Source organism: Nerophis lumbriciformis, linkage group LG21 (assembly GCF_033978685.3).
Source record: "Nerophis lumbriciformis linkage group LG21, RoL_Nlum_v2.1, whole genome shotgun sequence".
In the NCBI taxonomy this organism is placed as follows: domain Eukaryota; kingdom Metazoa; phylum Chordata; class Actinopteri; order Syngnathiformes; family Syngnathidae; genus Nerophis; species Nerophis lumbriciformis.
This window is the reverse complement of record NC_084568.2, coordinates 27,483,371-27,507,500: the sequence shown is the minus strand read 5'-3', so window position 1 is coordinate 27,507,500 and position 24,130 is coordinate 27,483,371. Positions and strand designations below refer to the sequence as shown.

General features: G+C 40.4%; 2 protein-coding genes across 5 annotated transcripts in view; one reads left to right on the top strand and one right to left on the bottom strand.

Moving 5' to 3' along the window:
- Positions 1-2,012: 2,012 nt before the first annotated feature.
- On the bottom strand, positions 2,013-5,042 carry LOC133621342 (uncharacterized). 4 transcript variants are annotated; one of them, XM_061983372.2, is made up of 10 exons: positions 4,553-5,042; positions 4,325-4,465; positions 3,919-4,239; positions 3,619-3,821; positions 3,361-3,520; positions 3,131-3,237; positions 2,948-3,034; positions 2,793-2,858; positions 2,629-2,703; positions 2,013-2,525 (listed from the first exon to the last, which is right to left on the bottom strand). In XM_061983372.2, the coding sequence occupies exons 2-7, from the start codon at positions 4,422-4,424 to the stop codon at positions 3,017-3,019; spliced, it is 909 nt and encodes a 302-aa protein (XP_061839356.1). In that variant the 5' UTR covers positions 4,425-4,465; positions 4,553-5,042; the 3' UTR covers positions 2,013-2,525; positions 2,629-2,703; positions 2,793-2,858; positions 2,948-3,016. The 4 variants fall into 4 exon arrangements, with proteins under 4 accessions (XP_061839356.1, XP_072771742.1, XP_061839357.1 ...); XM_072915641.1 differs by lacking the exon at positions 2,793-2,858; XM_061983373.1 differs by lacking the exon at positions 4,553-5,042 and having other exon boundaries at positions 4,325-4,481.
- Positions 5,043-7,502: 2,460 nt separating this feature from the next.
- The window catches only part of LOC133620897 (nuclear receptor ROR-alpha B-like), a 116,970-nt gene continuing 100,342 nt past the window's right edge, over positions 7,503-24,130 (top strand). Inside the window, exons 1-5 of the mRNA XM_061982527.1 lie at positions 7,503-7,524; positions 7,797-7,913; positions 17,252-17,441; positions 17,556-17,718; positions 19,662-19,772. Coding sequence (XP_061838511.1) covers positions 7,797-7,913; positions 17,252-17,441; positions 17,556-17,718; positions 19,662-19,772 — 581 coding nt within the window. The 5' untranslated portion in view covers positions 7,503-7,524. The remainder of the gene's footprint in view (positions 7,525-7,796; positions 7,914-17,251; positions 17,442-17,555; positions 17,719-19,661; positions 19,773-24,130) is intronic.

Sequence of the window (24,130 nt, the reverse complement as noted above, 5' to 3'; positions counted from 1 at the left end):
AAGAACTTCAGGCAATATCATGGGTTCTTTGGTTTGTTTGTTTCTGTATTTTTGACATGTTGAACATCTGCCAATCATGTTGTCAATGTCTTTGTTGATTCCAGGCCAGTATACAGTGTCGTGTGCTCGTCTCTTGCACTTTTCAATCCCTAGATGACCTTCATGGATTCTTTGTAGTATATCCTGCCTCAATGTTTGTGGAATGACTATTCGGTTTCGCTTCAGTAAAAGTCCATCCACAACACTCAGTTCACCTCTAACATGGAAGAACCGTGGGCTGGAACGTGGAGGCCATCCATTCTGCATGTTGGTAATAACACGCTGCAACTCTTCATCTTTTGCCGTTTCCTCAGCGATTTGTTGTGATTTTATGTCTGACACTGGAAGTGCAGCTGACACCATATTCACATGGTTTTGTACATGCTCTTCAGTAGCACTGCCGCTGTTTTCCATGGGTGCTCTTGAGAGTGCATCGGCCAGTATCAAGTGCTTTCCAGATGTGTAGATGAGCTGAAAATCATATGGCTGCATCTTCATCATGAAACGTTGTATTCGTGGTGTCATGTCATTCAAGTTTTTCTTGATGATTGAAACTAGTGGGCGATGGTCTGTTTCTACAGTGAAGGTAGGGAGACCATAAACATAGTTGTGGAAGCTCTGCAGGCCATATGCTAACCCTAGACATTCCTTTTCTATTTGAGCATACCTACATTCAGCCTGTGTCATGAATCGTGATGCATAGGCTACTGGTTTCCAGTGTTCATCATCAGCCTGTAGTAAAACTCCACCCAGTCCATCTTTTGAAGCATCTGTTGACACCTTTGTTTTCTTTGTAGGGTCAAAGAACGTCAGCACAGGTGCAGTAGTGAGTGTTTCCTTCAGTCTCTGCCACTCATTCTCGTGCCTGGACGTCCACTTGAACTCTGTGTCATTGTGAATGAGTTCACGAATGCAGGATGTTTTCACAGCAAGGTTTGGGATGAATTTGCCAATATAGTTGACCACGCCCAATATACGCTGTACACCTGTCTTGTCTGTGGGACTCAGCATTCTTTGTATGGCGTGTATTTTTTCATCAGGTTGAACGCCATGTGCACTGAGCTTGTCTCCCAGAAAAATGATCTCTGACACTCCAAACTGACACTTCTTTTTGTTTAATTTGAGTCCATATTGTTGTACTCTTTCCAACACTTTGGTCAGCCGTTCGTTGTGTTCTTTTTCTGTTCTTCCCCACACAACAATGTCGTCGATGTATGCTCGCACGCCTTCCAAGCCTTCAATATGTTCCATTGCTCTATGGAATATTTCTGATGCAGATTTGATCCCAAATGGTAGGCGTTGGAAGCAGTAGCGACCAAAAGGCGTGTTGAAAGTGCAGTATTTGCTACTGTTTTCGTCTAGTTTGATTTGCCAAAAGCCATTTGACGCATCCAATTTTGAGAAATATTTTGGCTGGCGCAAAATATTTCCAAAAAATATTTCAAAAAAAGGTAACACGTGAACGTTATGTGAACGTTAGGAGAACGTAGTGGCATTGTTATGGGAACGTTAGTTTGTAACGTTCAAAGAACGTGAGGTTGTGGAGTTCTTGCTTGGTTAGCAGAACGTTAGCCATGAACGTTTGGCAAGAACGTTTAGGGAACTGTTTAGGAACATGCTATTTTCGTCTGTTTTTGTGCTATATTGGGGCGGTATAGCTCGGTTGGTAGAGCGGCCGTGCCAGCAACTTGAGGGTTGCAGGCTCGATCCCCGCGTCCGCCATCCTAGTCACTGCCGTTGTGTCCTTGGGCAAGACACTTTACCCACCTGCTCCCAGTGCCACCCACACTGGTTTAAATGTAACTTAGATATTGGGTTTCACAATGTAAAGCGCTTTGAGTCACTTGAGAAAAAGCGCTATATAAATGTAATTCACTTCACTTCACTTCACTATATTGTCAGGACTAACATTTAAACAGGAAATTCAACAATAATTCTTTATTAGTGATAATTATAATACAATAGAAATGGAATGCTGTGGTATTTACGTCTGTTTTTGTGCTATATTGTCAGGACTGACACTCAAAACAGAAAATTAAACAATAATTCTTTATTAGTGATAATTATAATACAAAAGAAATGGAAGTTCTGCCATCCGGGAGGAGCTCAAAGTAAAGCCGCTGCTCCTCCACATCGAGAGGAGCCAGATGAGGTGGTTCGGGCATCTGGTCAGGATGCCACCCGAACGCCTCCCTAGGGAGGTGTTTAGGGCACGTCCGACCGGTAGGAGGCCGCGGGGAAGACCCAGGACACGTTGGGAAGACTGTCTCCCGGCTGGCCTGGGAACGCCTTGGGGTCCCACAGGAAGAGCTGGACGAAGTGGCTGGGGAGAGGGAAGTCTGGGCTTCCCTGCTTAGGCTGCTGCCCCCGCGACCCGACCTCGGATAAGCGGAAGAAGATGGATGGATGGATGGAATAGAAATGGAATGCTATGGTCTTGGTCGTGCGCGTCAGTGTACTCCTGTCCCTTCTTGTTGGTTCTCTTCCTGGAAGTAAATAATTATAGATATTCACAAATACAACAAAGAGCACTGGAATGTAGATAAATTGAATTAAATTAAAACATGGCATAATTTACTCCTTGTTTACCTGCTCAATGCTCACTGGTCTCACTAGCGTTTGCTTGGTTCTTTTCCCTTTCCCTGTTTTCTTCTTCTTCACTTCCTGCAAGTATTTATAATTGCAAATTCAACACAGAACTGGGATCTTTATGAATTGAATTAAAACATTGGCATAATTACTTTATCATTTACCTGGTCACTCATCTCACTGTCCCTTTTCTTTGTACACTTCCCTTTGCCCTTCTTCGCCGTCGCTTCCTGCAAGTGTTTATAATTGCAAATTCAACACAGAACTGGGATCTTTATGAATTGAAATAAAACATTGGCATAATTACTTTATCATTTACCTGGTCACTCATCTCACTGTCCATTTCCTTTTTACACTTCCCTTTGCCCTTCTTCGCCGTCGCTTCCTCTTAATTCCTCCTCTTCTCCTGCAAATAGTTTTAATTGCAAATTCAAAAGACATGCAGTGGAACTTCAATAAAATGGAATTCAAAATTGGGATATCTTATCATAATTCTCCGTACCTCAAACTTTGAACCTCCCTTTTGAAAAGTGGCCAGTTTCAGGACCTCTCCAAGCTCACAATCTACTTGAGCTGTGGTCGTCTGTTTGTAAACACCCCTGCATGCCTCTGGAATCACCAGCACAATTTAGAATTCCCTTTAGAATAAATACCGTAATAATAACAGCTAGACCGACCTTGTGAGCATACATGCAACATGTTCAAAGATGCAAACCTATTATTAACACTTACTTATTATTATTCTGTAAAAGGGCAAGTCCTCAAACGCCACTTTGCCTGTCTTTCCACGGAGACCAAGCTGCTCCAGGACTTTGTTTGTGGCAATTTTTCTCAGCATTGTCCTCACCGTGTCTGCCAAATTCTGCCCACCAAGAGCAGTAAGAGCTTTCACCTATACAAATAAATAAACAACAATATTGTACTTGATTAGAACATGTTTTTTGATAACTGAGCAAGATAATTTTGCAGTGGGGAATTAAAACTAATTACCAGCTGCTTTCTGAGCAGAAGATCAGTGTCGAGCTGTTCACAGAAGGTCTTAAGCTGCTCAAGAGTCTCGAAAGGCTTCTCAATGAGATCTTGAACATCCACAGCTTCTGGCCCCACAGACTGTGCTGCCAGCCCTCTCAGCATGCGCATAATTTCTCCCTGGTTCTCAACTATTTTTTTAACTTTCATGTTTAACTGGAAAACTGCAAAGACAACAAAAGTCAAAGAGGTAATTCGTATTACTGCCCGTTGTAACAGCCTGTTTAACACCACCTATCAACAGTTAAATAGCCAACTAACGTTCACTTTCAAGGGCATTCCTGCTGCTTCTTGGAGTGGTCTGGTACTGACTCGTACTGGCTGGAGTGGTTTGGTACTGGCTTGAGCTGGATGCATGATTCCTGTCTGGACTGAGCCTGTAAGTGCTGCTTCTCGCTGGGCTGTGAGGTCGGCCTGGATGCCTTGGAGTGGTGTAGTATTGGCTGGTACTGGCTGAAGTGGTCTGGTACTCGCTGGAGTTTGGAAAGTTCAATGGTGGGAGCACTGGCAGTGGGGGTGCCTGGATGAGGATCTGTAATTTCTCTTTTCTGCACTTCTTTTTTGGCCGAATTTCCTCTTCGCCTAAACCAACGAAGACAATAACATTTATGCACCACTAAGTAGTGTTTGAGTATTGTAAGTAAACAGTCTTTGAAAAGTGACTAACCGTCAGCATCAAACACATCTTCCTCATCGTTTCTATAACGTTCAGGGGTGATGTGGCTCCATTTGGTTGACATTTCTTCTTCCTCTGGGCTCGAAAACATTTCAGCTTGTTTTTCATATTGAAGGGCCTTGTCAAAGTCTTCTGCAAAATTTCAAAGTATGCTAATGACTCAAGATGAATTATGTTGTTTAAGATATACATGATATGACTTTGACAATATTCCCTTACCAGTCAATGTTTTCCTGAAAACCCAAATTGGCAGCCTATCCCAGACTTCTTTGTCAGGAATCTCAGCTCTCCGGATTCTGGAGCAAAGCTATTCTGAAGATAAAATAATCCAGACCTCAAAATATCTTCAAAGCAGTCACTATCACTCTCATTTTCTGAATCAGATGACAAGGTGACATGATGGTCGATTAGTCTCCAATCAGCATCATTTTCATCAGGCTCATCACTATCAGGGCCACTGTAGGTGGCATTGTCAGCACCCGCGGCAGTGCAGGAAGCAGTCTCCGCAGCATCCATGTACTGAAGGGTTGTCACTGTTTCTGGAGTTGTAAAGATTGTCGTGTCATTCTCTTGCTCGCTATCATCACTCTCTAATTCTAAAGTTGACTGTCGGCATTGCTTCTTCAAATGCCTAGTTGTGGCAGCCCATCTACGCTTATAAGCCCTCTGTTGAAACTTCTTCATTGTGTTGTTTATTCTAAAAAAAAAAAAAAAAAAAGGAAAATGGGTTGCCCTATTATCGCCCATATTTTGCTAAAAACATCAAAATTAATTGTATTTTTATTTGTATTTTTTTGTGACTCCTTATTACATCCAGCTATAGAATTATACATTAAAATAAACATATTTGAAATAATTGATTTTAAATTATCATAATAATTCATTTAAAATGACCATATTTAATTATTAAAATAATAGCTTGTTTATCAACAACTTTAGCATTTTATTCATTACATTTTGAAACTCTCAGAAGCCAAGTTATGTTATATTCCTTAATATTTATTTATGCAAGTTTGAAATGTCAATTATCTAAACACAGTTTTGTTTGCATATTTTCAGGATGTAGATATATATATATATATATAATATGTATGAAATACTTGACTTGGTGAATTCTAGCTGTCAATATACTCCTCCCCTCTTAACCACCCCCCACCTCCCGAAATCGGAGGTCTCAAGGTTGGCAATGCTCAATAGCTTCAGTTTCTTCTTCAATTTCGTTTTCGCTACCTGCCTCCACACTACAACCATCAGTTTCAATACATGCGTAATCTGTTGAATCGCGTCAACCCCTGAAATCCGAGTCTGAATCCGAGCTATTGTCGCTATATCTTGCTGTTCTATCCGCCATGTTTGTTTGTATTGTGACGTCACAGGAAAATGGACGGGTGTATATAACATTTTTTTAGGGATATTGCGTAATGGGTAAAATTTTGAAAAAAACTTCGAAAAATATAATAAGCCACTGGGAACTGATTTTTAATGGTTTTAACCCTTCTGAAATTGTGATAATGTTTAACAGAGCGTTCAGGCAACATTCGTGCCATATGGACCTCAAAATATGACACTGACGGGGAAAATTATTGTTTAACTAGGCTACAGATAGATCCACCCTTCTTCAGAAGTCATTCGTTGGTATTTGGAAACTATATAACAGCCAATATGCACGAGAAATGCATGCTAGTTTATATGGTGCCGGCAGTTGAGCATGGCGCGCATTTGACACAACGCTAAAACCGTAAAATGGTTTGAAATTAATCATGTAGGGTAGAAATTGTTACACAAAAACGTGCTTCATATTTCACTCTTTCTATCTACTTACATGTGATCAATGGATGGCGCACCGTATTGCCTGATTATCGGGATTCTGGAATTTGCAGCGTTGTCGAGCTTCGTCTTTGTCTCACGGAAGCTTCTACGCGCATGCGTGCAGCCTTGACTCAGCTCAGCTGACGTCAGATTGTTCGAAAAACACAACACGTTCGCGGAACGTTAGGGAAACGTTACTACATAATGTATATAAAGTAAATTTGCGGAAAAAAACATTTCGAAAAGCCTACGGTCGCTGTTTCCATTGCAGGCAAATATTTTGTGTGTCAGATAGGTTTTGATATGTTCTGAGAATGTTCTTAGAATGTTCTCATCTTGCATAACCAAACGAGAACCATACAGTAACGTTACGCTAACGTTAGGTGTTACCTGCAGGGCATCTCACTAGCTATTTCTTCACGTTTTGGTATTTGGTAGTGCTCACGTTTTATGTTTTCATTCAAGTCTTTTGGATCCATGCATATTCTTAGATCGCCATTTTTCTTTTTCACACAGACCATGGAGTTTACCCAATCTGTTGGTTCCTCAATTTTCTTTATTACACCAGTTGTCATCCGGTCCAGTTCCTTTTTGAGACGCTCTTTAAGTGCTGCTGGAACTCTTCGCGCTGCATGGACAACTGGACGTGCCTGCTCCAGGAAGTAGAGCCCATCTTCGGCCAAATCACACGGCAGGAAAAAATCAATTTGATATACGTAGCCACCACATGACGTTAATTTCCGGAAGTCATTCATGCCAGAAGTTTGTTTTTGCACATCTTAAACATGAACGCATTAACATATTCCTAGGCACCACATTGACTGTCTACTCGTATTTCAGCAGCAGAAACAACGACGAAAACACGACGCCAAATCATTGTTCTACATAGCCCTGCTCCAATCTGTGGACCGTGGAAAATGGTCACTTTTCACAATTAAAGACTGAACATTATTAAGGTTGTATTTTGTGACTCAAATAGTAGTCACAAATTATATTTTGCCCACCAGCGAAATTGTTGCCAGCTATCTATAAACTAAACTGGAAATTAGTTTAGTATTTAGAAAGTTATGATGGATTAAATGCGTTGACAATTCATTACACTTGTCAGCAGATGGCGATGTTGCCCTTTTCAAGATGGCGGCTCCACGATTTGTCTTGATCTCACGTACGGTATAAAATATGTTCATTGTCTTAATAATACATTTTGTAAAATGTTTGACTCAAATTACAATATTTATACAAATAAATGCGTGATTTTGTTGCCGCTGTAGCTTTTGCCGAGCTCTCTTCTGCCCAATTACAATGCAGGAATACGTCACCTGACCTAAACGTCACACATTACATCACGACTTGCCTTTTCCTCATGCCGGAAGTTGACAGAGGTGAACTTGCTTTACCTAAAGTCATTTGTTTCAAGAGTTTTTCCATTCTTGTACACAAGTTTGTTAAAAAAATATGTCGGCTGAGAGACAACTGCGACGTTAGCTACATTTTGCGACGCTTCAGGTTATGAGTGTATGCTCCAGTTAGCAACGGCTACGTCCCCAACGGCTATCGTCTGAATCTCCCTCAGTTTAGACATCCCTGAGAAAAAACTGTTGTTCAATTATTGTTTTGTTTTTTTATGCTCTTCATCATGTCAATCAACTCACAGATGGTGAGAAGCTTGTTTCGAATACTAAAGGCTTATAAGAACATTGTTTCCACTCCATACAAGTATCAGCCATCATCCTGCCTTCAATTCACAAACAGCATTGCGCGGACCATGGTGGTATGTACTTTTGTGCCAATATGTTCTGGTTAGTATATATACTAATACTGACATAAAAGTGTCTCATGCAAATCTATCTATCTATCTATCTATCTATCTATCTATCTATCTATCTATCTATCTATCTATCTATCTATCTATCTATCTATCTATCTATCTATCTACCTACCTACCTATCTACCTATCTACCCACCTACCTACCTACCTATCTATCTACCCACCCACCTACCTACCTACCTACCTACCCACCCTATTGCCAAAAGTATTTGTCCACCTGCCTCCTTTTGCAGCTATTACAGCTTCAACTCTTCTGGGAAGGCTGTCCACAAGGTTGCAGAGTGTGTTTATAGGAATTTTCGACCATTCTTCCAAAAGCACATTGGGGAGGTCACACACTGATGTTGGTCGAGAAGACCTGGCTCTCAGTCTCCGTTCTAATTTATTCCAAAGGTGTTCTATCGCGTTCAGGTCAGGACTCTGTGCAGGCCAGTCAAGTTCATCTACAGCAGACTCTGTCATCCATCTCTTTATGGACCGTGCTTTGTGCACTGGTGCACAGTCATGTTGGAAGAGGAAGGGGCCCGCTCCAAACTGTTCCCACAATGTTGGGAGCATGGAGTTGTCCAAAATGTTTTGGTATCCTGGAGCATTCAAAGTTCCTTTCACTGGAACCAGGGGCCCATCCCAACTCCTGAAAAACACCCCCACATCATAATTCCTCTTCCACCAAAAACAATGCAGTCCGTAATGTAGAGTTCTCCTGGCAAATTCCAAACCCAGACTCGTCCATCAGATTGCCAGATGGAAAAGCAGGATTCATCCCTCTAGAGAACGCGTCTCCACTGCTCTAGAGTCCAGTGGCGACGTCCTTTACACCACTGCATCCGACGCTTTGCATAGGACTTGGTGATTTATGGATTAGATGCAGCTGCTCGGCCATGGAAACCCATTCCATGAAGCTCTCTGCATACTGTACGTGGGCTAATTGGAAGGTCACATGAAGTTTGGAGCTCTGTAGCAACTGACTGTGCAGAAAGTCGGCAACCTCTTTGCACTATGCGCTTCAGCATCCGCTGACCCCTCTCTGTCAGTTTACGTGGCCTACCACTTTGTGGCTGAGTTGCTGTTGTTCCCAAACTCTTCCATTTTCTTATTATAAAGCCGACAGTTGACTTTGGAATATTTAGGAGCGAGGAAATTTCACGACTGGATTTGTTGCACAGGTGGCATCCTATGACAGTTCCACGGTGGAAATCACTGAGCTCTTTCACAAATGTTTGTAGAAACAGTCTCCATGCCTACGTGCTTGATTTTATACACCTGTGGGTCAAGTGATTAGGATACCTGATTCTGATTATTTGGATGGGTGGTCAAATACTTTTGGTAATAAAGTGTATATATCTATCTATCTATCTATCTATTATTTATATAATGTATATGTATTTATTTATATAAAAAAATACAGTATATATATATATATATATATATATATATATATATATATATATATATATATATATAATGTGTATGTTTTTTAAGACACATTGATTGTGCATCAAACAAAATCTGATGTATTTAATGTGTGAAAAATTTTATTTCTCACTTGATCCAAGCCTTAGGTTGCATCTCCAATTGAACACTAATATAACATATATTAGTAATATAACACTAATATACCATTGTATTCATATTTTAGTCCTTCCACGATGTTGTAAGCTTTGTTTGTAATTGTTGCAGCTTAAAACGCTTTTGTTGCAGCTTATTTCAAGGATTGCGATGAAGCTAATTGTTTGATTATAGTCGATACGTGACAAAAAAATTAAAAATGCAAAATATCTAAATTAAAAAACAACAACCATCGCAAAGACCTCAGAAAAGGCTTTCCTAAGGTACTTGAACCATTATGATAGGTGTTACAAAGTAAAAAAAAATCTATGCTCCCTTATTTGCATACAATAAAAAGTAAATGGATGATTAGTTCAAAGAAAATCACTTAATGAAAAAAAAAACTTGATTCATTAATTTTTAACTATCTAATTAAATTAAGTAGCAATGTTACAATTAACAGAAAAATATCTCTTAACGTCAATATCTCCTGGAATTTTATAGTGGGGTTTTAGCACAAATAATTGTGCATTAGTATGATAGTATCTGACCATATGAGTTGAGTTTTTTTCCTGGATGAAATGTTACACAAATGTTTGTTTTGCTTGTCCGAGGCGATGCAACGTCGGCAGCCATGATGGCCGCTGCAGTTTCAGACAAACATTTTGCGGACACTCAAAAACCATGATCAGATATTCAGACTGACTTTGTATTTCAGGATTGTACGGACAAATATGTATAAAAATGTCTGAAACTATAAGTAAAGAATCTAAAACTTTTTTCTGGTAAAATTTCGAAGGATCTCGAGGCGTAAAATTTGGCGTGTGCTGATTTATTTCACTTCTTTAACTCAGACCTGTAAGTTTTTACATTGAGACATTTTTGTGAAATGTAAACTACATTATCAACCTATGTGCCTTTCATTTGGTACAAAAATAATCTAACACAGAGCAAACAATCACACACATCTCAAACCGCCTTGATCGGGGCGGTCACAAGCCGTTGCTTTAATGGAGATAATAGATCAGTGGCCGATTGTCACGTAATTGATTTTATGAACTGAATCTTTGTAGTTGGAGTTCCATGCAGCGTTCGCAATTTGATGACGATGTGCACTCTAAATTCCATTGTAAAAATGTGTGTTTTTACATTTGTTGTTTGTTCTATTTTATTTTTTGCTTAAATCTACCATGTTCATATTGGTTAAGTTTGTAGTTATGTTACCTTTAATGCGGCTATTATGGTGTCATTTTGACAATTGTTTTAATTATATTATAATCGTAATATTTGAATGATGATAAATTAATGTGTTGTGGATGTCACCAATGTGGCGGTTTGAGGAAACACTCAATAATTGCTTTTCCAAACACGTCTCTAATTGTGAACTGCCAACATGAGAATGCTAAACAGGAAGTGCTTAAAGTTTAATGGCTTTGTAAATACACTGACTGAGACAAAGTCTAAGTTCATTGTGTTCTTCATGGTGTTTTGAAACTGTACCAATCTTTTCCTCAGAATTTTCAACTAACTTAGTGTTTTGCCAAGAGTGTGTAAGTAGGGATGATGTTCGTAATGTTCGTTCCCATTATCGAATCCTCTTATTTACCCGATTCCTTATCGAATCTCTTATCGAATCCATATAGGTTGTTGTGTGTGCACTGAGTTCCAAAAGCCATAGATCAGGGGTGCTCACACTTTTTCTGCAGGCGAGGTACTTTTCAATTGATCAAGTCGTGGGGATCTACCTCATTCATATATATGATTTATATTTACTTATTTATGAAATATATGTTTTTGTTAACAAGTTAAAGGTGTTTAATGATAATACAAGCATGTTTAACACATATAGTTAATATTGTTAATAAATTAAAGGTGTTTAATGAAAATACAAGTATGTTTAATACATATAGTTAATATTGTTAACAAGTTAAAGGTGTTTAATGAAAATACGAGCATGTTTAACACATATAGTTAATATTGTTAATAAGTTAAAGGTGTTTAAAGATAATGCAAGCATGTTTAACACATATAGTTAATATTGTTAACAAGTTAAAGATGTTTAATGATAATGCAAGCATGTTTAACACATATAGTTAATATTGTTAATAAATTAAAGGTGTTTAATGAAAATACAAGTATGTTTAATACATATAGTTAATATTGTTAACAAGTTAAAGGTGTTTAATGATAATACAAGCATGTTTAACACATATAGTTAATATTGTTAATAAGTTAAAGGTGTTTAAAGATAATGCAAGCATGTTTAACACATATAGTTAATATTGTTAACAAGTTAAAGATGTTTAATGATAATGCAAGCATGTTTAACTCATATAGTTAATATTGTTAACAAGTTAAAGGTGTTTAAAGATAATACAAGCATGTTTAACACTTATAGTTAATATTGGTAATACGTTAAAGGTGTTTAAAGATAATACAAGCATGTTTAACACATATAGTTAATATTGTTAACAACTTAAAGGTGGTTAAAGATAATACAAGCATGTTTAACACATATAGTTAATATTGTTAACAACTTAAAGGTGGTTAAAGATAATACAAGCATGTTTAACACATATAGTTAATATTGTTAACAACTTAAAGGTGGTTAAAGATAATACAAGCATGTTTAACACATATAGTTAATATTGTTAATAAGTTAAAGGTGTTTAAAGATAATACAAGCATGTTTAACACATATAGTTAATATTGTTAATAAGTTAAAAGTGTTTAAAGATAATACAAGCATGTTTAACACATATAGATTCCTTTCTTTCATGAAGACAAGAATATAAGTTGGTGTATTACCTGATTCTGATGACTTGCATTGATTGGAATCAGACAGTGGTGCTGATAATGTCCGCATTTTCGAAAGGAGGAGAAAAAAGTCCTCCTTTCTGTCCAATACGACATGGAAGTGGTTGGTTTTTGGCATCTTATTTATCCAGCTTCCGTACTCCCATGTATACACTTTACAAGAAATACATTGTCGGCAAACTCCGTAGCTTGCCAGCTTTCTGAGACTGTTATTTTGTTAGCGCAGGCAGGATGAAGCAGAGCTTTTATTGTGCAACTGTGCAGTCGGTCTTTGGAGTTTTGACGACAGGTACGGCGCCAGAGTCCGTTGAAATAAAGTGTTTATCGCCTTCCTGTCGGTAATTTTAATGAGCTGGCAGCAGCCAGCGTCATCTCAGAAGACCCTCGGGTGCCGTGAATGTCAATCAATTGACGAAAGTGACGTCATAGTGAAGATTTATGATCGCTCATTTTTAGGACTATTTTTGTAATGCCTGGCTGGTGATCGACTGACACACCCTCCACGATCGACCGGTAGCTCGTGATCGACGTAATGAGCACCCCTGCCATAGATGTTATATGACTGGGCCGGCACGCTGTTTATATGGAGGAAAAGCGGACGTGACTGAGGACAGCATGCGGCCGTTATAGGGTGAAGGTTTCAGGTGAGAGTACGCTAAAGGCACGCTCCCAGTGAACATATAGTGCTGTTATGTGCGTTGTAAATAACAAAAATTGCCGACAAACACATCACCAATATGGACGCTCACTTTCGACATCTCGGTGAAGCACACTGGAGAAGAAAGGGACCAGCACGGTAGCGAATTGATACGCACAACGGGGCAAGAGAAGTCGGCTCTTACTGTTGTCTTAGCTTGCTATGCTAATGGACAACGAGACTGACTTTGACAATGACGAGAGGGAATCTGGCGTGTTTGATGGAGAACTTGCCCAGCTGTTCATTTCGGACACAGAAGATGCCGAATGTAGCTGAGATAGGCTCCAGCGACCCCAAAAGGGACAAGCGGTAGAAAATGGATGGATGGATGGAAGATGAGGACTTTGATGGATTTGTGGCGAAGTTGGTAGAGTGGCCGTGCCAGCAATCGGAGGGTTGCTGGTTACTGGGGTTCAATCCCCACCTTCTACCATCCTAGTCACGTCCGTTGTGTCCTTGGGCAAGACACTTCACCCTAGCTCCTGATGGCTTCTGGTTAGCGCCTTGCATGGCAGCTCCCGCTATCAGTGTGTGAATGTGTGTGTGAATGTGGAAATACTGTCAAAGCGCTTTGAGTACCTTGAAGGTAGAAAAGCGCTATACAAGTATAACCCATTTATCATTTATATTTATTTATTAATACTTCAATAAAGTACAACCGAACTCAGCTTTGCTCCTGCTGCCTTTTTAAAACAGCGTCCATGCATGCTAGCGTATGTTTTAAGCTAGCGTATGTTTAACCATTCCTGCGCCCAAAAATATGCTGCGCCTTATTTATGCGTTAAATACAGAAATAGCACCTGTAACTGAAACGGCGCCTTTTAATACGGTGCGCCCTATGGTCGCGAAAATACGGAATAGTGGCTTCGATAACGGGAACCGGTTCTCTAAAAGGGATTTGAATCCATGGAATCGGTTCTTTTCTTATCGAACTATCGGGAGAACCGTTTTCGAACATCATCCCTATGTGTACGTTTTCAGAATGTGCTTGTTTTTTTTTGGCCGCAGTAAGACAAAGAAAGCAATTTTGAAGTTGTCTTTATTTTTAAGTTATTATGCAATGATTTTATCCATCCAGCCCAAGTGGGAATAGTTTTTCCTCCATGCGGCCCCTGAACTAAAATGACTGTGACACCTCTGCGTTAGAGCAAATTGGAGTTGAGATAGTTGTTACGTGTTGCTGTTCCTGGTTTGACTAAACAAGAAACAGTGGATGCTGGACCACATTTGATTGGTCAGACAGTTAATATTTGAGCGTAATTAAAATTTGCATGCATTTGTTGAAATAGTGTGAATTGGCGCGATTGCAACATTCTAAAATTCTGGAGGGTCTGATATGTATCCTAAAAACTACTTTTGACAGTGCAGTGTTGTCCAAATGGATGAATCAAGGCAAACTTACCGAAAATATAAATTAAAATACAGTGATACCTCAAGTTAAGAGTGCCCCATCTTAAGAGTGCTTTGAGATAAGAGCTCGGCCTAGGACGGTAACAAATTTTGCTCTGCGATGTTTGGACGTACAAATTGTTGTCGTTAAACGATATTATTGTCAATATTTTTTTGGACCAAATTAACCACTGATTAAATCATAATACACAAAATATTGCATATAGTAGTATAGTATATCCTTTCAAATGCAATAAACTTGTATTTCTCGTATATTTTTACATTGTAATTGAAATGTGAACTTTTGAATCTCCGAGTTAAATAAAACAAACAAATTCTAAATATACTCTTGTCTGTTAGTAAAATGTTGCACTTGAATAAAAATCACAACCAAAAACAATGAAATGGGTTCTGTCTCTGTTAAGGAGAAGGTTAAGGACCCTCAAATATATAGAACCAAAACCATAAATAAAATGGCCAAATAAAGCACTTCAATATTGAGCATTTAGGCAGAGGTCGAGTTGTACATTACTTAACTCACAATCAAGTTAGAACCTTTTAAACAAAATGTGCAGAGTAACATTTAAACCCTACAGCAGGGGTGTCAAACTCAAATACAAAGTGGGCCAAAATTTAAAACTGAGCAAAGCTGCGGGCCAAGGTTGAACAAATTAACCTTTTAATAGGGACCCAAACAAGTTTTGCATTGAATATTGAACAAGCAAGGCTTATATAACTTTATAGTGACATGCAAAATCGATATCAAATATCAAATAATAATAATAATTAAAAAATATCAATGGCATATCAAATAAAATTTAAATAAAAATGGAATGCCTCTTTTGTATTTGCAGCCTTCTGAGGTAAATATCAAAATAAACTTTTTCCACAGGCTAATAAAACATGTGAAAATAAGATAACAATAATGAATGAATCAAGCATTCAAGCCTTGAAGTAGCAAGAGAAAGTGCATGAATAAAACGTTAATTATTGCTCAGTTTGCTACACTAATTTACTTTAACACTGAATATGGAACAAGCAACACTTATACAACTTAATAGTGCAAAATCAACTTTCAAAAAACAAACGAAAAACATCAATCGCATATTAAATACAATTTAAATAAAAAATTCAATGCCTCTTTTCTATTTGCAGCCTTCTGAGGTAAATATCAACATTAACTTTTTCCACAGGCTAATAAATTTGAAAATAAAATAACAATGAATAAATCAACCATTCAGGACTTTTTACTGCTCAGTTTGCAACACACTGATCTAATCTGATGTGCCAAAGCCAGATACCTGGCATCTTTTCTTGGATGCTAGTTCATTAATGTCGGGGCTCAGGCTTTGAGCTGAGGCAACCTTCATTATCGAACGAAGGTGTTCATCAGTCAGACGTATCCTGTGAGACGTTTTCGTCAGGTATTGTGTCAGGGATGAATTGTGGAAACTGTGTGGCGCCAACAGCATCATACTTTGACTTCAGCGTGTCATCACACTGGAGTTCAATCAGCTCCATTTGGAGGTTAATTGGTGCTTTTTCCACATCAACTGCGAAGGGATTACTAAGCAGTTCAAATCTACATTTCTGACCATCAAAGTCGCCAAATCGCCGGTTAAACTCAGCGCCGAGTACACTGAGTTTTTCAGCAAACTGTGCGCACACGGCGGTAGAGATCTGCGTTTTTATGGTTTGGCAGCAGGGGAAATGGCCAAGGTTTCCTTGCAGCAGCTGATTCTCCCACAGGCAGAGTTTGGTTTTAAAAGCTCTCACTGACGAGTACATACTGTATCTGTGATGATGCGGCCCCGCCCCTGTAGCTGCAGGTTCAGCGCATCAAGATGGCTTGAGATGTCACACGGAAAGGCCAGCTCACTGAGGTGGGCGGGGTTGGGGGGGCGGGGTTTGGAGGTAGCGGGGGTGTATATTGTAGCGTCCCGGAAGAGTTAGTGCTGCAAGGGGTTCTGGGTAAAAAAAATGAAATTACACAGCGGGCCAAGTTTGACACCTACGCCCTACAGTATAAGCAGATGTATTAACAGGTCTGGCAGATTCCGAGCAAGGAAACACCAACATGACATGACAACGACAAATGTCTATCAAATATTTGCAGCGTTTTTTTTAATTGCTAGTTTTATAACAATATTAAATGGCAGCATATATATTGACCACACTTTCTGTGAGCGCAGACTATTTTTGCGTTGCTTTTTAGCACTGACCTTGTTCACCAAACACCTCAGTAAGTGTGGACTGTCAGGTCATAGGCTCTGCATCTTTATGTGCACGTCTTTTACCAGTTGTGTTTCAAGTAGGCATGCAAGTTGTCGTGTTTGATTTTTTTTGTTGCTGCCATTCTTACGCAAATTCTGTAAACTGGTTTCCTCAGTGTTGATAGTCTCCTCTTGTTCCAAAGGTTTAAAACTGAAATATTTCCACAGGTATTTGGTATTTGGTTTTGTGATCATTTTGTTTTCCACTGTGTTTGTCACTGGTACAAGTGTTTTGAGTTGAAAACTCAGACACAGAACCACTTAAGCCTGTAAGTTGAGGTACTACTGTATTTACTTTCTCTTCTTCTCTCTTTTTTTTGTGAATTGCAACCACTTCAGTTAGTCCCTCTTTCTCTGCTAAGTATCCAAGACGGTGGCTTTTAGCAGTGGTAAGGGCCCCTCACTGCACACACATCTTTTTGCACGGTTAGAATGTAACGTTCGGGTACTGACAGTTCACCATATTTTGATGTGCAAATGCACTTATGCACTCAAATAGCAGCATGTCAGTACAAAATGATGCCTTATACTAATTGTCACCCTGTCTTTCTCCTTAGGGGCTGCCCTTCTCCTTGTCTTTTAAGCCTCGGGACTTTAGCCTGCCTAACTCCTCATGGAGTGCAGAAATGATGCGCTTGTACAACTACTACAATAGCCAGTGTGAGGTGGAGACTGAAACTGGGGAGAAAAATCGGGGCTCCTGGAGGAGACTGCCAAGCTACAATCGCACCCTCAAGTATGCTACAGGTGGACAGCATTGACTGACGCAAACTTACACCCAACCCAATCAAAAGCCAAATATGAAAAAACATCTCACACACTGACTCTTATAAAACTTTTATGTTTCTCTCTCTCTCTCAGGTGGCGCCTACCTCAGTAAATTAATCCAGTCCAAAAATCGTCTATTTACCCGCAGCATAAAAACCCCTGGAGCTGCCTTTGAGTATGTTGTTTTTCTTAACAAAGAAGAGCAGAGGACTGTCTGCATTTTTCAGGCTGGACACCTGCTGGAGGGGCCTCCAGGGTGAGCCATCTGTCAGTCTCTCCATCCATCCTTTTGTCTATTCAGCTATCAATCTACAGTGGGCCCACAATTTACAAACTTAATTGGTTCTTGAACAGGGTTCATAAATCGACATATTTGTATAGTGAAGCAAATTTCTCCATGAAAAAAAACAATGTAAATATGAATAATGACTTCGAGCATCGACAATAGTCCATATTTTAGTGAACATTTGTACACTTTGAACACATTATAAAGTGCTATACAGTTCTTGCATATCAAACATAACAAGGGGGTGATGGAAGAGCTTTCTCTGTAATAACAATCTGAACTGTGCTGTATTCGCTGCTCTGCCAACATGCGCGCACACGGAAGTCACACTGGTGCCCTCACAAACGATTAGAAATCACAAGGGGCGATATGGCATAGTGGGTAGAGCGGCCGTGCCGAAACTTGAGGGTTGCAGGTTCGCTCCCTGCCTCTTGACATCCAAATCGCTGTCATTGTGTCCTTGGGCAGGACACTTCACCCTTTCCCCCGGTGCCGCTCACACTGGTGAATGAATGATGAGTGAATGATAGGTGGTGGTCGGAGGGGCCGTAGGCGCAAACTTGCAGCCTCGCTTCTGTCAGTCTACCCCAGGGCAGCTGTGGCTACAAATGTAGCTAACCACCACCAGGTGTGAATGAATGATGGGTTCCCACTTCTCTGTGAGCGCTTTGAGTATCTAATAATAGAAAAGCGCAATATAAAATCTAATCCATTATTATTATTTTTAACTTTACAACCATATTGCTTCACTAATAAACATTAAAAAAAAAAAATTACACCCACATTAGTATCGGCAAAGGAGGAAGTGGGTGCTACTTAAGCAGAGATAGTCTTTTCCTCTACTGTGAAACAAGTCTGCTCTGGCATATTTTCCCCAAAAAGTCAGCTCTCATCAAAATTAAAACTTGCTTTAGTAGGAAGCCTGCGTCGTTAATTCTTCCATACTTGTGAGCGGCATAAATTGCGAATAGTCTTTATTTGTTTCCCTCCTTCTTTCCACGCTGGTCTAGAGTTTTTGGGACTCATATAGAGTTGGCAAAATGGACAAAACATGTCAGAAGGTGCAAAAACACAAAGCAAAAAGGTGCACACGCTGAAGCAATGACTAGTGAGTGACTAATAGTGTACTGTAATGTGCAGTAAGTGACGTAGGGGGCTGCGCCTCCTCACTAAAATGCTGCGCCCGGCTTTTTGCCTGCAAGTGGAACACAAAATGAATAAATGAACAAGTGAAGCGTTCGTACATAGACACATGGTCCGCACACTGAGGCACATTTGGCTTGACCTAAAAGTTCGTAAATCGAAAAGTGTCTAAACATTTTTCACTCGGGGCCGCATTCTAATTAATTTAAGGCTACGGGGGCCACTTTAAGATTTTACATTTTGTAAATCAACCCATGTAGATATTGTAAAGTGTTATACATATTAAAAAAAGTCTGAATAAAAAAAAATATAAATTTTGTCTTTAATATTTAAACTTTTAAAGTTTTCCCTCACATTATGAAATTACTGCACAAATTATTTCCTGTAATATTACAACTTTCTTTTCTTTATTGAAAATGTATACTGTTTTGGCTCTTTTTTGGGCATGCCAGTTTTGTTTTCTTGTTAAGTTGTATTTGAGAATGGGATGAGGGTCATTTAAGAAAAACAAATCTATTCATCTAGCTAGCCGTCTGCATTCATGTCTGTCTGAATCTAAATGACTAGTATGTGAGTGTGAATGTTGTCTGTCTATCTGTGTTGGCCCTGCGGTGAGGTGGCGACTTGTCCGGGGTGTACCCCGCCTTCAGCTGGGATAGGCTCCAGCATCCCCGCGATCCTGACAGGGACAAGCGGTAAACAATGGATGGATGGATTAAATTAACTCCAACATCTTGACTTGTTGAACATTGTAATGATTGTACTTCCAGACATGTCCACGGGGGGGCAATAGCCACCATGATTGATTCTGTGACAGGGACAAATGCAGCGTACATCTCTGGACCATTGGTGACTGCCAACCTCAACATTGATTACCGCAGGTAAGAATGCAGCATATCCACACTAAAAGGTGTTAACCTAATGTCATGGCTGTCTTGAGTTTCCAATAATTTCAACAAGTCTTATTTTTTTGTGATAGAGTGATAGGAGCACATACTTGATGGTCACAAAAAACATTCATGATGTTTGGTTCTTTCATGAATTTATTATGGGTCTACTGAAAATGTGACCAAATCTGCTGGGTCAAAAGTATACATACAGCAATGCTAATATTTGGTTACATGTCCCTTGGCAAGTTGCACTGCAATAAGGCGCTTTTGGTTGCCATCCACAAACTTCTGGCAAGCTTGGCTGAATTTTTGACCACTCCTCTTGACAAAAATGGTGCAGTTCAGCTAAATGTGTTTGTTTTCTTTCTTTGGGAAGGCCATGCTAAAACCTTAATTCTAGCCTGATTTAGACATTCCTTGACCACTTTTGAAGTGTGTTTGGGGTCGTTGTCCTGTTGGAACACCCAACTGCGCCCAACACCCAACCTCCGGGCTGATGATTTTAAGTTGTCCTGAAGAATTTGGAGGTAATCCTCCTTTTTCATTATCCCATTTACTCTCTGTAAAGGACCAGTTCAAATCCAATTAGCTTCATGGCATGGCCTCTTAACTTGAGTGATTACAAAGTGATTATGATTGACTGTTATGATCGGATGTTATTACATGTATGAACGCTAGGGGGCAGTACTAGTTAGTATGCTGCTTACAGTGCCAAATAAAGTGGTAGAGCAAGACTGCATGGAGACACATGTATGTTGTTGAGAACGTGAGTCATTAAACTAAGTTACTTGCTATCAACACAGCCTCATCCTTCAAACACGAACATGACATGGTACCAGGAGTAAATTCGACTTGACGACATGGATTTAAAACCACCGGAAGTTTGAAACTAACGGGGAATGTCGACTAGAACTGGCGCACCTTCAAACAGCAGTTTCACCTGTACGTTGCGGCTATGGGACACGCCGGAGGCGAGAAAGGTAGTGCTGCTGCTAACGATAGCAGGGCCACAGGCCATAGGCCATAGAAGTTTTTAACACGTTTGTGTTTGACACTCCTGACGATAATGGAAAGTTGGATGTAGTGCTTGGCAAATTTGACGCTCACTGTTCTCCGAAGAAGAACGAGAGGTACGTGTTTCGGTCTCGTACGCAGCGGCAGCATGAGCCATTCGATAGCTTCCTGACGGACTTGCGGCTAAAGGCGCAGTCCTGCAACTTTGCCACGCTGAAGGACTCCATGATCCGGGACCAGATAGTCTTCGGCGTGGAGGATAAAAAGGTCAGAGAGAGGCTACTACGAGAGATGGAGCTGACGCTGGCGGGAGCCATTAAGATCTGCCAGGCGAGTGAGCTGTCCCAAAAGCACGTGAGGACGTTCAGCGAGACGCAAAGCGACAGCGCGGCAGCGGTAGGAGCAGTGTCGTATCAACAGAGACCGCGCACACAGACCCGGCCTGCATGGCAGTCGGAGGACGTGATGATAAGCTGCAAGCGCTGCGGCACAAAGCACAAGCCTAGACAATGTCCAGCGTTTGGTAAGCAATGCTCCAGTTGCCAAGGCAAGAATCATTTTGCTAAACAGTGTTTCTCCAAATGGAAAGAGGGGAAGAAAGGAAAAACTGTAAACATAGATGAGCCTGATCTCAGTGACAAATTCTTTGTTGGAATGGTAAATTTGGAAAGTGAACAAATAAGTAAACCAGACAATGTAAATGACGTCACTGGAGAAGATAAATGGATATCTACTCTAATGATAAATGGGACTGTAGTCACCATGAGATTGGACACGGGTGCGAAAGCAAATCTCATAAGCAACTGTGATGTAAAGGCAATGAAAAATAAGCCACAAATAAAAAGAAAATAATCTGGACTGAAAGACTACAATGGACAACCAATTAAATGTTTGGGCACATGCAGGTTGAGTGTCACAGTTAAAGGAAAAGTGTACCACCTATGCTTCTTTGTTGTGAATGAGGGACGTGAATCACTTCTGGGTGACAAAGCCTGAGAAGAACTGGCACTTGTGAAAAGAGTGTATAGCATTATCCCAACAAATGACTCTATGGAAACAATTGTTCAGAACTTTCCAGATGTTTTCAAGGGTTTTGGTGTTTTGCCCTTCACATATAAAATACAATTGAAAGAAGATGCCCAACCAGTTGTGCATGCAGCGCGCAGAGTTCCAGCCCCACTAGCCGAAATAAAGAACTCGTGAGAATGATCATGCTGGGGGTGATCAAAAAGTTTAATGAGCCTACAGACTGGGTCAACTCAATGGTCATCACAAAGAAAAAGAATGGTGAGTTGAGAATATGTGTGGACCCTAAAGATCTAAATGAGAGCATAAAGCGTGAACATTATCAAATACCTACATGTGAAGAGATCATCAGCGAAATGTCACGTGCCAGCTACTTCACAAAGCTTGACGCCTCACAAGGCTTCTGGCAGCTGAAACTGAGTGAAAGCAGCACAAAGTACTGTACCTTTAATACGCCCTTCGGCAGGCACTGCTTTCTCAGACTGACTTTTGGAATAAAGTCAGCACCTGAAATATTTCACAGAGCGATGGAGCAGATCATCGAGGGCTTGGATGGAGTTTGAGTCTACATTGATGACATCGTCATATGGGGATCCACAGCCCAAAACACAATGAGAGACTGAACAGAGTTATGGAACGCACACAAAAGTATGGACTAAAACTCAACAAGAGTAAATGTGAGTTTGGTGTTCAGGAGATCCTTTTCCTTGGAGACAGGCTGTTTGCACGTGGTGTCCAACCAGATCAAGAAAAAATATGTGCAATACAGAACATGCCAAGGCCCACAGACAAAACCGGTGTGCTACGCATCATGGGGATGGTAAATTTTATTGGTAAATTAATTCCCCAATCTGACAGCAAAGACATCTTGCATATGAGAGCTTCTGCACAGGGACTGAGAGTTCAAATGGACAGTAAAACATGAGCATGAGTGGCAAAAACTCAAGAACACGCTGACTACGGCACCTGTGTTGTCATTTTATGACCACACAAAGAGGATAAAAGTGTCAACAGATGCTTCCAAAGATGGTATTGGTGCCGTTCTACTCCAGGCTGAGGGCGAGCACTGGAAACCGGTAGCCTATGCATCTCGAGCTATGACAAAGTCTGAATGTCGATACGCTCAGATCGAAAAAGAATGTTTGGGACTGGCATATGGTTTGGAGCGGTTTCATAGCTATGTGTACGGCCTGCCGTCCTTCACAGTTGAAACTGATCACCGACCGCTGGTTGCCATTATCAAAAAGAATCTGAAAGAAATGTCACCGCGGATTCAACGGTTAATGATGAAGATGCAAAGGTATGATTTTGAACTGATATATACTCCAGGTAAACACCTAGTCCTTGCTGATGCCCTATCCAGAGCAACTACAGGCGACAGTGTGAGTGCAACAGATGAGGACATATAGTGTCATGTGAACATGGTGTCTGCTACACTGCCTGTGTCAGACACAAAGTCAACACAAATAGCTGAGGCTACAGCAACAGATGCTGAGCTACAGCATGTCATGAGGAACATGGATGAGGGATGGCCGGCTGGCTCATGTCCACAATTTTACCACGTCAGAGGTGAGCTCAGTACTGTGGGTGGACTACTGTTGAAAAAGGGCAGGATTGTTATTCCACAGGCTTTGAGAATGGACATTTTTCACAGGATTCATGAAGGCCATCTCGGCATCGAAAAATGCAAAAGGAGGGCGAGAGAGTCGGTTTTCTGGCCCGGACAGAACAAACACATTGAAACTCTCATAAATAAATGTGAAACATGCCAGAGACACAGGAACAAGCAGAGCAAAGAGCCTATGGTGGTTGCTGAGGTGCCACCTGCACCATGTCACAAAGTAGGAATGGACTTGTTTCATCTCAGAGGTAAAGATTATTTAGTGGTAGTGGATTAATACTCAAACTTCCCTGAGATGGCGCTACTAGCAAGCTTAACGTCAACTTGTGTAATAACACACTATCTTCGCCAGGCATGGCATTCCACACACGGTAGTGAGCGACAACAGCCCATGTTTCAGCAGCAAAGAATGTCAGAAGTTTGCAGTGGAATATGATTTCCAGCATGTGACGTCAAGCCCACATTATGCACAATCAAACGGGCAAGCGGAAAAAGGAGTTCACATTCTCAAGCAACTCCTAAAGAAAGCAGCTGACAGTGACTCGGAACCGTATCTGGCTTTATTGAGCTACAGAGCATCACCTCTTCAGTGCGGTCTATCACAAGCTGAACTGCTGATGAAGAGGAAGCTACGAACAACCTTGCCGAGTCATTCAAACAACATAATAAAGCAAAATAATTCCTCAAA

Excerpts from the sequence above, each read along its gene's own strand:
- LOC133621342 (XM_061983372.2), bottom strand. The coding sequence starts at position 4,424 with ATGTTTTCGAGCCCAGAGGAAGAAGAAATGTCAACCAAATGGAGCCAC. Across the intron at positions 3,521-3,618 it reads TTCTGCTCAGAAAGCAGCTG|GTGAAAGCTCTTACTGCTCT; the intron begins GTAATTAGTTTT and ends TTATTTGTATAG. Across the intron at positions 3,238-3,360 it reads CTTTTACAGAATAATAATAA|AGGCATGCAGGGGTGTTTAC; the intron begins GTAAGTGTTAAT and ends TGGTGATTCCAG.